A 12,062-nucleotide genomic window follows, 5' to 3' on the forward strand; every position below is an offset into this window, starting at 1 on the left:
AAGACATTTGACCCTCTTTACACGGCATTTGGGACAGGTTTCAGAAATGGAAATCCAAGGCTGACATAAAAAAGGTGAATCAATTTGTAACTTTACCTGCTGTTATAACCAGGTGTGTGTACATTGATCGTGTAACAGTACTGTACTTCATGGAGTCCTCTAATAATAATGCACACTTCCTTAAACTGGGTATCAAGAATATCAACTGGTCCATCCAGATTATTTCTCTTTTATTACCCATCTTTTACAATACTATATCATATAGACTCTTGTGTTGTGAGAGGAGTTAAGGAAATCATTTGATGTGGTCTGAATATGTCCAGCAGACGGCATGTTTCAACACTGCACATTAAGCACGGTGTACTGAAAGGTGATTTAATTTTTTTTTTTTACAGTGGTAACAAAAGAAGCTGAACAACCAGTGTCTAGTACAGAAGCAAGCACGCCGGGTAGCAACTAGCTGAACAGGTTAGCAGAGGTTTAAAGTGTGAAATACTGAATACTGGCTGTGAATTTAAAGGCTATAGCTAGCTTTCCTGGTGGTCTAGTATAAATTACTCATTTTTGCCATGGCATGTTGATGGGTTAATTAACATTTCAACCGTATGTTGCAATAAATAGAAAATCTGTTGGCTTTTTATACAGGGAAAAAAAATTGTACTCGCACATTGTTGAGGATTGACAAACGTATCCAAAAGCAATAAGGTTGTACAACTTTCAAAGTAAAGCTTGTATACATATTTATAAAAGTTTTTTTGGGAGGCACAAAGTCAAAATCCCCAAAAGAATAAGGTAGGCTTTACTGAGAAAAGCTCAGTAAAAACAGGCTTTGTTGTTAAGCTTACAGATCTTTTTAGAATCTATAATATGGAGACAACCACACACACACACACACACAAGTCAAGCACAAAAAACAAGTTGGGAAACATCCACACGCTCCGACAGAAAGCTCATTTGAATTGGCCGGTTTGAGCCAGAACATAAATATTGCACCAAAATGTACCCGCTAAATACAACACCCCTCTAACTCTATAATAGCTTATACTCCAACATAGAATATATCTTTATTTAGTTTATATGGGGAAATAAAGGGTCTGCAAAACATACAATCCATGAAGCACCAGTAGCAATCTGGTGTTCACTAGTTGCATTTAAGTGAAAGCCTGAGAGAACGGCTTTAGAGTTGGAAGAAGTGTATCGAGAAACAAACGAAGAAAGAAAACTTTACAAAACAGTTTGATAAAAATCATAGCAAAGAAAAACTCCAGCCCCCAAAAACAAGGAGGCAAAATTTGATCCACTGAACATTTTTAACTGCATTTTCTGGTTTCTTAAAGAGTCTTGACAGTTTAGTACCCGCGTTGGCATTCACAGGTGCTAAGTTAGCAGGGCGTTTAGCGTTCTTTGTAGAAGAAAAGAAGTGCCTGAAGACGACCGAAGCAGGGCGTCAATCAGTAGTACTGGAGGTTGTTCAGAGGAGCGCTCCCACTGCTGGGGATCAGCTGTGGACGCGGCGTTCAGAGGGGCTGCAGGACGTTCCTTCCCGCCTCTGAAGTGGTGTTGACTCCGGATCGCTCCATTTCAGACAGCTGCTCAAACACATCCCTGCAGGTCACACAAGGTAAAAAAAAAAAAACGTGTCAGGGCAAACAGCCAACTCCTGTAACGCCCAGCAGCTTCATTGTGGGACACTCACTTGTGCATGTAGAAGAAGATGTATCCACTGCGGTCGCGGTCTCGCTGTACGGCTGCTTCCTGTGTGCGCGACACGTCCAGGTCGTTGTAGGTCAGCCACGACTGCTTCTTCATGTCGTACACGTCACTGATGTAGTGGCCTGTGGTGGGAAATAAAGAGGTTTTGTGACAGATAGGTTAGGACGAACCAATCGGACTTTTTCAGGCCCAATACAGAGTACTGATCCGGGACCAGTGTTTAATTAATCAGCTGTATGCCTCACTGTGGAAGTGACTGGGATCAGTCGATTATGTGGAAGAAAACATTAGGTTTGACCAAAACTGCTTTTTTTTTTTTTTTTTAAACCAAATCTAAAAAATAAATGCATAGATATCTATGTATAGAATGTTATTTATTAAAACAACGGTCTCCTATGTGAGTCAGTATTGGTGCGTCTCAGAAAAACACTGGAGTGCTCACCAGAAGAGGAGCTGCTCCCGATGTGACTGACGACACTGATGAGTCTAAAGGAGTTGGCCAAGTCTCCGCTCTGTGGATCACAACATTCACAATCAGGTTACTGTGAATCAAAACGGTTCAGTGTTTCCTATGTATACTGTGTATTATGAATACAGCTAGAAAAGTTAGCTACACTACTACTTCTACTGCTTTTATGCAGGAAGGATTCTTACTGCACGTTTGTAGTACACAATAGCTGCATCTCAGTTTATTAAGAAAACAAAAGTTTATGAAAAATAAAATATGAACTAGTATTTCTCTTATGATAGACCAATGACAGGGCAGACGTTGGTACCTCAGCGTTCCTCTTCAGGTTCTCAGCCTCTGCCTCAGTGTACTCCATGTCCAGCACGTCCTCGTTGCCAGAATCATCATCCGAGCACAGTAGCTCAGGCAGAGAGTTGTTAAATTCTGTTTTGTGAGAAGGAGATATTGATACGGGTCAGGCATTCTCCAAGCAATGAGCTCTGTGGGGGGATCTTAAGGGAGATAGTAGGTCAACAGTTTATGCCACATACAAGTAGTGTACATAATCTGAACTGAGAGGTCAAGAGAAACCTTTGAAAATCCCCATGCCAGTCTTCCCTCGCCAAAATCTTGCTTAACTTTGGTTAAGCAAGATTTCTGCTCCTTTCTGACAAGCCAACACAAGGTCCTCTATGTTCACGATACCAGCGTCTTCACATTAGCTTTAAGACTGAACCCGCTGAAGCCTCTTCAATGTCGGCAGAGGAGTTAACATACTCAAATATCCGCCTGAGACTAGTACTGCCAACAAAACATCGGTGGTCCTTGGTCTGCCGAAGATGCTCAAAAAATGGTTTGCTTTCGAGTGATTATCGGGGCTCGTGAGTTGCGACCCAACATTCAATCCATCTTGGGTCATACCTTGCAAACTGAGCTCGGTGGCCCTCTTCAGATCATCATCCTCTCTCAGCTCTTGGGCCTCCTGTATGGGGTGAGGTGGAGACACGGCGTTACAATGACATTTAGGACAAGAAGTTTCAACATGGCTCTTTCACTCAGGTCATGCATGCTGGGTGTTTGATGCCTGCTTGCTCATTAGATGATTGCCATGACATAAGCTAATCCTTAAAGTAAACAAAAGAAAGCACTTTAATGTAACACCAGTTCAGCCTGGATAGTAACAATGTAGCATTACTCGATAAGGATTTGTTACAAATTATGGTTTCCTCAAGTCGTACTTCTAGTTTGCATATTTGACGCAGGTCATTTCATGGCATCGTGGTGCTACGAGAGTATCTCGACGCAGTGCCATCGCTCCATTCTTAAAGGAAAGCCCTGCAGATGTCATGTGATCTTACATGCTCCTGGAGGCTCTGAGCCAGAGCCTGTTGTAACTCCTGTTCCTCTCTCTCCTGATCCAGACTGTACTGCTGCACCCAGTCCAGTTCACCTTGCTGCTGCACGCTCTCTGGAGTCTGGTTCTCCTTGTTCTCATCCATGGTCAAGTCTAGGGAATCCAGCACATCTATACAAGATCGACCCGTACACAAGTCAGTTACCTCAATAAATGAAATACTAGAGATGCAACCCCTCTATTATACTGAGTTTCATTTTTAAAAGACTAAATTAAAACTGGACTGCCCGGTATAAACCCTATTTCCCCAAATGGACTACCTGAAGGCTGTTTGCTGTCTGTTTCCAGCAGATCTGTATGATAGGCCAGGTCATGGGCATCTGTATCCCCAAAGCCCGTGTCCGGGCTGCTGGTCGGCTCATCCTCCAAAAGGGGTGGAGCCGAGAGCCCGGCCTCTTGACGACTCATCTCCAGCACGGCTGCCAGCATTTCATCGTCATTTATGCCACCGAAGTCTGCCGAGTCGATAGCTGCTCCTCTCTGAGGACACACAGAACGGTGTCCAAACAGCGGCAGACACAACGGGAGGCTGAATCACAATCGACGTGGTCCGTCAGTATCTGCTCACCTCCTCCGGTCGGTCGTCATCGTCAGGCAGACAGCTGCTGAGGCGTCGCTTGCGGCTCGCGATCACCTTTCTGTTCAGCTCTTCTTCACAGTCGGAGTCCAAGAGAACAGAGGTGCAGCTGGAGTTGGCCATTTTCCCTCCAATCCTTCTACACACACACACACGCTCAGTGATTGAATTTATAAGCAAATAGAAAATGTCCCAGACTTGATTTTACTTCGTCATGCAATATGTGACAGATGACACGCTGTTTTTATAACTACCAATGGTTTCCTACACACAATTTATTAAGCTGGTCGAACAAGTTGCAACACACTTAAGAGCTTTACTAAAGCTGTGGTCATGTGATCATTTTGGCTCTGTTAATGTGTGGCTGTGGTAACATTCTGAGATGGGTGTGAGCTTTCTTTTTTTTTATTATTATTTTGGATGTTCAACCTCGGCTCCACCAATAAACTGCATAGCCAAAATACAAACACTTAAGGACAGAAATGTTCCTATTGAAACCCATCAAAACCACCATTTTTTTGATGTCAGTCGAGGACAAAATCCTGCATTATATCATAAATGGCTTTAAGGCCTAAGGACGTCAAAGCCACTTTTCTTAAAGGGATGCGTCATTCTTTGAACTGGCGGTACTTACCGGAGAGGTGCTGTGGAGGAGTTGACCATTTGAGACGTTTTGAGTGTTCTTGACCTTTGAGGAAAAACATGAAAATGTTTACAAACTTTTGCCTCATCTCTCAGCCAAATTGAATACATCCAGGTCAAATAAAAGATTTTTTTTAATACTTAAAACCCTACTGAATCACCCAAAATCTCAGGATCTAATTACCCAGAATGTGAAAGGTTTAAAGTTATTATTAATACATTTTATTTCACCGGATTTCTTACATGGAGGTTTGGGAGCTCCAGCCAAGACTTAAGGGGGGTCGTGTGGACTCGGTGCAGTGGGACAGCAGGGTCAGGCATCGGGGGATCACCACCTGCTGGCCCAGCTTGCTGTTCATAGACAGCTGAGCGTTAAAGCTGTACCGCTTCAGGTGGAGGATAAGCACCCTGCGGGGAGAACACATCCATCACACATCATCAGTGATCGATGGATGCTTACAGGAAGTACCAGTCGTGGTGCTAATCTAACGTTTGAAATGCAGTGTGTGTGTGTGTGTGTGTGTGTGTGTGTGTGTGTGTGTGTGTGTGTGTGTGTGTGTGTGTGTGCGCGTGCGCTCAACACTGAAATATGTTCAACTGCAAGCATTTGAAGATGAACGTAACATCTTTGCATTGTGCATGTGCATTGCAACCCCAGTAGTCTCTGTGTGAATACCTGGGCAGTTTGCTGAATTTATGCATAACAGTCGCTGATTTTCCATTGCACTTTTCACACGAGTACTCAATTTCCTCCATCTGCAACAGGAAAAAGTAACTTCTATCATTACACGTTTAATTGTTATACATCTAGGTGCTCACTAAATTAATATAACAAGCTTTGAAGGTGGACAAAGATGAATCTTTCATAGAAATGGATTTGAACTATAACCTGTTTATAGAAACAGGTTATAGTAAATAGATATAGAAAGTCTTACCCTAAAAAAGAGATCCAGAGAATCCTGAATAGAGCGAAGTGGGAGGGTTTTCTTTCGCCGCGGGAGATCGATGGACAAGTCGTTGAACTGCTCTCGCTTGGTAACTACCTCGCCGCATCTGCAAAACACCATGAAAGCATAAACGAACATTTCTCTTCTCCAGAGCCACTACTATCACTTATTGTCAAATACATTGCAAAAGGCACATCGCAAGGATAAACGCAGGTGATCAAGCAGGAGACGGGCCTCTCACCCTTTGCAGGTGATGGTGTGCTGCACCTCAAACTCCATGTTGACCGCCACAGGGCAGGTGTAGATGCGCGAGGTGTCCGTCTCTTCGCCGGGCTCCACCTTGGCTGCCGGCGACGTCGCCTCCTGGCCGTTCTCGCACGCCACAGAGGACGACGAGGACGCTGCGGCTTCGTTTGTCCAGCTCTTGTTCATTTTCTCCACGTCGTCCTTTAACTGGTCCAAACACTGGCTCAGGAACTCGTGAGCATCCTGGTAAACAACAGGACACGCACGGACTGAATTAAGCACAATTAATGAATGTAAGAGGGTTATGTGCCGACAGACCTATCTACAACAACTGCTCTGAACCATTGATTCTAGAGGGACATCTTACATTCTGCATGTTTCCAGAGAAACGCTCAGCCGTGGAGGAGATGGCACTCTTCACTTTCCTCAAGAGGTCCTTTTTTGTCTCTGGACAGCCCACGTCCTTCTTCACCATAAGGTGAGCAAAACGCCTGCAGGCAGTGAAGCCATTGCACAGAATGACTTTTAGCCAAGTTTTTTTTTTTTTTTTCCCAAAAGGAGTCCATTAACAAACGTGTGAATGAAGGAATGATATAAACAGAAGGTGCTGAAGCTCCTTTAACAATCTGAAAGCACAAATCAATCTACAGAGACCAACGTCGTACCTCAGCAATGCATTGATGGGCAACTTCTTCCACGGGATGCTCTGCCTCAGCATGTCGCTGGAGAAGGATGGCAGGCTGAAGAGGGACTGCAGGATGGCGTTCATGTAGCAAGTGTTGCCCAGGTTGGAAAATCTGGGAGAATTATGAACGACGGGATTTACACGATGGATGAAAATGAAATGATGTATTTGCCTTGAATTTGGATAACAGAATTTCCAAAACAACTCCTTCAGGGCTTACAGAGACATGGTTTTCATGATGTTGTGAATGTTTACGTTTTAAATCGTAGAAAGCAAAAAACGGGCCCAGTGGGAGGGGGCATTATTTTTCTCTTGCATAAACAGCCTTTTCTGATTTTCCTTGGTCATCCTTTGGGTTCCCAAAATAAATGCAGTCCCGTCTCTCTTCACATATGCTCACATTTGGTGCAGCCCATCTGGCTGACTCTTACCCTTGCAGCGGGGGCTGAGGCTGGGCCAGAGTGGAGGGCCGCTGCTTGTTCCAGCCACTGTAGTCCAGAGAGGTGCGCACCTTCTTGAAGGGAGTGGAGTGATTGGGCAGCATGAGGCTTCTCTTGGCTGTAGTGGTCTGAGCTGTGCTGGATGGCCTGGGTGGGGGGGGGGAATGATTGGATGCTTCAACTTGACAATTACGTTTAAACAACTAACATTTCTCAATTCAATTTTGACTAACACAATTTGCTTCAGCGATCATTAGCCAACATTGTATATCCATTTGATAAATGTGCAATAATGTGACACTATTCTCCCACGAGCATGAAAAAGAGACACAGGAATGTGTATGGAGAAGTAGATGTGTTCTGAGCCCTTTGCTTTAACAACGCTAGCGCGTGCATTTTAGCTGACCACTACAGAAACTCACCTGTCCAAGAACGAGTGGCTCTGGCTGTAGTCTTTAGTCACAGAGCGGCTCCCGTAGAACGACGTCGGCTGAAGGGGAGTAGAACCCAGTGGAGCTGAGGGCGAGTGAAGCATGACCTCAGTTTTAGGTCTGAATACACAGGTTGATGTTCTATACATTCAAATTCTGTAAAGTTTCAAATAAAAACACAAACTACAAAGACGTGTTAACTGTAACAAAGCTTTTATTCTTTTATGTTACATTTATATTATTAAGCTGACATATAACTGCTTAGTATGTTAATTACTCAAGTGTAAGGTGACTAAAAATGGCAACCATATTTTCAGTTTCGGCAACCAAAAGCTGATGCATGGTTGCCAGGGTGGAAACCATTTTTTTTATTTTTTAAGTTTGTGTTGGTAAATCTATCATGCACAGACATAGAGATAGTGTTGCTGCTGAGTTGTGGATGTCGAAGTTTACCTGAGCTCCGGTTCTCTTCTGCCTGCTTCAGCTTATCTTTGCAGCTCAGCAGAAACTTCCTGGATGGATCCGAAGTGGCCTTGTTGTTGCTAAAGACAAGTATGTAGATTTTTGGATGTTACCCAACTGTGGAATCTAAAGTTTCATTCTGCCAATGAAAGCCATTTTTCATGTAGATGGAACACCTTACAATACTGTTATATTAACATTCTGGAATCCTTGTTTTCACCAGATGAGAGGGAAATAAATACCAAAATCCTAGATACAGAGTCTGACAGAAGGTCTCTGGAGTCAGGTCATTGCATGTGTATCCACCAACCACTGAAGTTCAGTGTGGGCAGTGAGGCGTGTTGCTCTTACCTTGATGAGTCATTTTCCTTGGGGTAGTCCTCGGTCAGGTCACTTTCTGAGGTCAGGAGTCTCTTTCTCTTCTCGTTCCTGGAAAACAGTGACACGGAACAATTCATGTTACAAGCCTGAACGGGAAAGAAAGGCAAAACCATGACAGCTAAAAAATGGCAAAGTTCTCCATTAGGACATCGGCCATATACAGGAAGATTGTCACAAGGAATGCCTGCCAAGGGCCCGTTATCGGTAGAAAGAACACAAGCAGAAACACTCCTTTTAGAATTTTCGGAGGCTGAGCTCCATTGTAATGATGCAAAGCTTCATCGCCTCATCAAATTGATCACACGACATAATTTGCATATCGACAGCAACATGAATTTCCATCATACCTGTTCTCAGAGAGTCCAGTGCGAGTGGGAGTGGAGGCAGCTCTGCTCGGGCTGCCCAGGGGCTTCCGCGGTGTCGTGTCCTCTCTGCCTTCTGCACTCTGCCGCCTCGGCGTTGTCTGGAGGAGGTTAGGAAAATTCAGTTAAATGTCAGTGTGCACATCTCTAAATCTAAAGTTTAGGCGTTTCCTTGCTCACCTGTCTCTCCCCTGAGGGATTGGTCTCGTTTTTCGCAGAGCGGTTCCCGAGCACACTGAAGTTTGCACTTCCATGGGATGATTTTAAAACTGCCAAGTTAAAAAAAGAAATCAGGACAAAGCATGTGAAAATTGGGACTTTAATACAATACTCTAAATTTCTCGATGACAATACTGAAACGATACCACGGCAATTATCTAAACTGTCTGGGAGAGTAACGGAATAATAGACGACGGATCATGGAACTTGAATTTTTTTCTTCCTCTTAAATTAAATATATAAAAAAATTTATGAATTTAAAAAAATGTACACGTATTCGGATTAATTTGATATTTAACTTCATATTTGCAACCAGATATCACATTAAACGGAGTTTAAAAATACTTGTTTTGGTAAAACAACGCCCCCGCAAGATAATACATGCAGATGAAGTTCTGAGAGAAGTCGATGAGGGAATAACTTGTAAAATCAGAAAGACATCATAGTAACTGCAGAAAGCGCTGTGTTGTGTCAAAGTGGTATTTGTGGAGATTGTGTCATTCTTGCTGCCGGACTGCTTTTTCCCCTCAGTCCACTTCATGTTACTGAGAAATACGTTAAAATAATGCCTAAACGTGTGCTCTTTGGTGTATGTGTTTTTAAATGAATTGTTCACAGCTTATTAATAAGAGGAAGAAAAAAGGTATTTGGTGAAATATAAGTAATGCCCCTTTTTGTCTCTACCAATTCAACATGACCATCAGAAAAACAACTAAAGCAAAGCTGTAACTATAAAAATGACTTTGTGCCCTGCTCAATCACAAACCATGATAGTCAATATCACAGACAGCGATCACTTTCCTTTGGTTTCCATCGTGCTGCGAACCATCAACAAAGCTTACAAGTTTTTAAAATGAGCAGTGGTGTAATTACTTGGCTTTCCCAGCTTCAGCTTTTCCAGGTATTCTTTAGTCTTCTGAAGCAAAGTCGGGGGGATCTTGTCAAGGATGATGACACTGCTGTCCTTCAACGTCAGCATGATTCGGCTCAAATTCTGGTTCACAGTCTTCAAGTTCTGGCTCAGCTGAGGGAAGAAAACAAAACTAGATTAGCGTTTCTACTAGCTCAGCTGCTTTGGGCCAGCGGATGGTACGGGGAATGAAGACACTCGTTCTGCCGCAGACCAAATTTTGTTGTTAAAAATTAACACTTCAAAATATTCTCTGGTCAAGCTCAGCTAAAAACAAAAAAACACCAAATCCAACATCAACTTCACGTCATTTGTCTCTCCTCAGCTCTTGTGAAATGTTAGCAGCGGCGCTCATAATTCAGATGTAATATATATAAACACATTTATACAAACACTGAATATAGTCAAATTCATTTATTAATTATTGTTTTATTTATCCATCTCGTACATTTTACCATAAATAATTACAAGTGAATAATTCAGTAGCCTATTAATGTTACGCTTAAATTACTTTACTCTATGGTCTTTGAGGTGTGTTCCTTCCTAACTTAAGTTACACGTTTAATTTTTGTACATTTTACAGCATTAATGCTTCCAAACCCTCAAAATTGTATCTTAATGCTCGTTGTACAAGCAAGCCATTACGTAATCTTGCAGAGTAAAGAACAAGCATCAACAAACAGCTAGCATCCATATCACCGGATGTCCCTGAAGCCTCTGATATGTGTATCACAAAAAGGGAGAAACACCCAAGACTGCTCTGAAGACATTTCTACAGATGAGACTCTCAAATATTCAAGTGGTGGATCTCAAAATATCACAATGAAAAGCGTAACAAATGGTTCAGAATCCAATCTATGTGTTCACAGCTGCACCCATTATTGAATATCTGCAAACTCAACAATACCTGGAATGTTTTGGAAGCTCCGCCACAGCTGAATCTTATACACAGGTTGACTTTGTTGTCCTTTTCCAGAATCTCAAAAGTCCCCTCTTTCCATCTGGTGGTGCCCATGTCCATGCTGCTGAAGCGGATCTTTACAGCGCCACCGCTGGAGAGTTTGGGCACTATGGTTGACATGGCTTACTATCCAGTTGGTGCACTTTGGAGGCTGGGACTTGTGATCAAACAAATCCTATACAAGAGGGAAATGAAATAATCAATGTCATTACAACCACAGTGTCTCATTTACATCCTCACCATCTGTGTCTAGTCTACATAGATTTAGATTATAAATGTCACGCTTTAACCACATCAGTGCCACCGATTTACCATACTTACTGCCACTGCTAGCGAGATGACAAGCGTATGCTAATGAGCTCAATGATAAACCATACAAATTTGAAAAAATATCATCAGCACTTAAATTGCACGCTTTATTAAATTCCCCAAAACACTTGTTATTCGCGATGTTTATATTACTCAGCTGACGACAAATATAAATAACGCAATTAAGCTAAACCGTTATGTGCAGCGGTTTACTACAGAGCGCTTGTTTAAAGTCACAACAAACTCAACCACATGAGCACAACAGCTAAACGACACACTTTAAAATAGACTGTACACTCGCAGCAACATTTTTGACAGACATGGGTGAATGTTTTACAAAGTGGAGAAACTCACGCCACTTGTGTTAGCTGGCTAGCACTTCGCATAAGAGTCAATGTAGCCCGGTCTGCATTAGCCACCAAACTAACCCAATGGCCACTCTGAACCGCGGCAGCAAAGGCGAGCGAAGATGCGCGACACAGTGCGACCAGCGCTCCTCACTTCTTGCTTGGTTAACGTTTTTCTGACAAGACGAACAGTCACAAAAAGAGTCAGCTAGGGTAACTAACGTTACAGTCAAGCCGAATGTATGGGATGTAGATGTCGTCCCCTCATCTACAGACGCTGAATGGAGGAGAGGCCGACATTAGCAAGTCGGCTAGTATGCTAGCGGGAACTAGCTAACTGGCTAATTTGCCTGATTGTAATTTGGTGATGAAAACACTCTCAGTTTGATTAAACCGTCGCCGTTCTTTACCTGTCGATGATACGTGGTCGTCTTGAAACTTTTAAATCACAGTAACGTCTCCGTAGGTCCTCCGACGGCAGAAAGTTTGTTTTGCCGGCATTCACCTGCTCCCCAGTACGTATGTTGTTGACAGTGGACCCGCACACGACGCCTCGCAACACTGCGCG

At 43.0% G+C, this 12,062-nt stretch overlaps 1 protein-coding gene across 1 annotated transcript; it reads right to left on the reverse strand.

Annotated features, from left to right (window-relative positions):
- Positions 1 to 723: 723 nt before the first annotated feature.
- usp37 (ubiquitin specific peptidase 37) lies at positions 724 to 12,045 on the reverse strand. The gene is made up of 24 exons (XM_068705109.1): positions 11,905 to 12,045; positions 10,785 to 11,013; positions 9,841 to 9,991; positions 8,929 to 9,017; positions 8,734 to 8,849; positions 8,357 to 8,434; positions 7,997 to 8,085; positions 7,535 to 7,628; positions 7,104 to 7,259; positions 6,653 to 6,784; positions 6,355 to 6,478; positions 5,983 to 6,230; positions 5,730 to 5,847; positions 5,471 to 5,550; positions 5,038 to 5,202; positions 4,787 to 4,840; positions 4,144 to 4,291; positions 3,836 to 4,055; positions 3,520 to 3,686; positions 3,083 to 3,143; positions 2,490 to 2,605; positions 2,156 to 2,225; positions 1,697 to 1,835; positions 724 to 1,605 (listed from the first exon to the last, which is right to left on the reverse strand). Exons 2-24 carry the CDS (start codon positions 10,956 to 10,958, stop codon positions 1,518 to 1,520), a joined length of 2,877 nt encoding a protein of 958 aa, XP_068561210.1. The 5' UTR covers positions 10,959 to 11,013; positions 11,905 to 12,045; the 3' UTR covers positions 724 to 1,517.
- Between the last annotated feature and the right edge of the window lie 17 nt (positions 12,046 to 12,062).

The sequence above is a fragment of the Cebidichthys violaceus genome, unplaced genomic scaffold, assembly GCF_023349555.1.
Source record: "Cebidichthys violaceus isolate CVI_PGR_0920_01 unplaced genomic scaffold, fCebVio1.0.p SCAF_11, whole genome shotgun sequence".
Lineage (NCBI taxonomy): Eukaryota > Metazoa > Chordata > Actinopteri > Perciformes > Stichaeidae > Cebidichthys > Cebidichthys violaceus.

Bases quoted from the DNA above. Each gene is read 5' to 3' on its own strand.
- usp37 (XM_068705109.1), bottom strand. From the start codon at position 10,958: ATGTCAACCATAGTGCCCAAACTCTCCAGCGGTGGCGCTGTAAAGATC. The intron at 4,841-5,037 runs GTAAGAAATCCG...TTTTCCTCAAAG, and splicing joins TGGAGCTCCCAAACCTCCAT to GTCAAGAACACTCAAAACGT. The intron at 1,836-2,155 runs GTGAGCACTCCA...TTCCCACCACAG, and splicing joins CGGGAGCAGCTCCTCTTCTG to GCCACTACATCAGTGACGTG.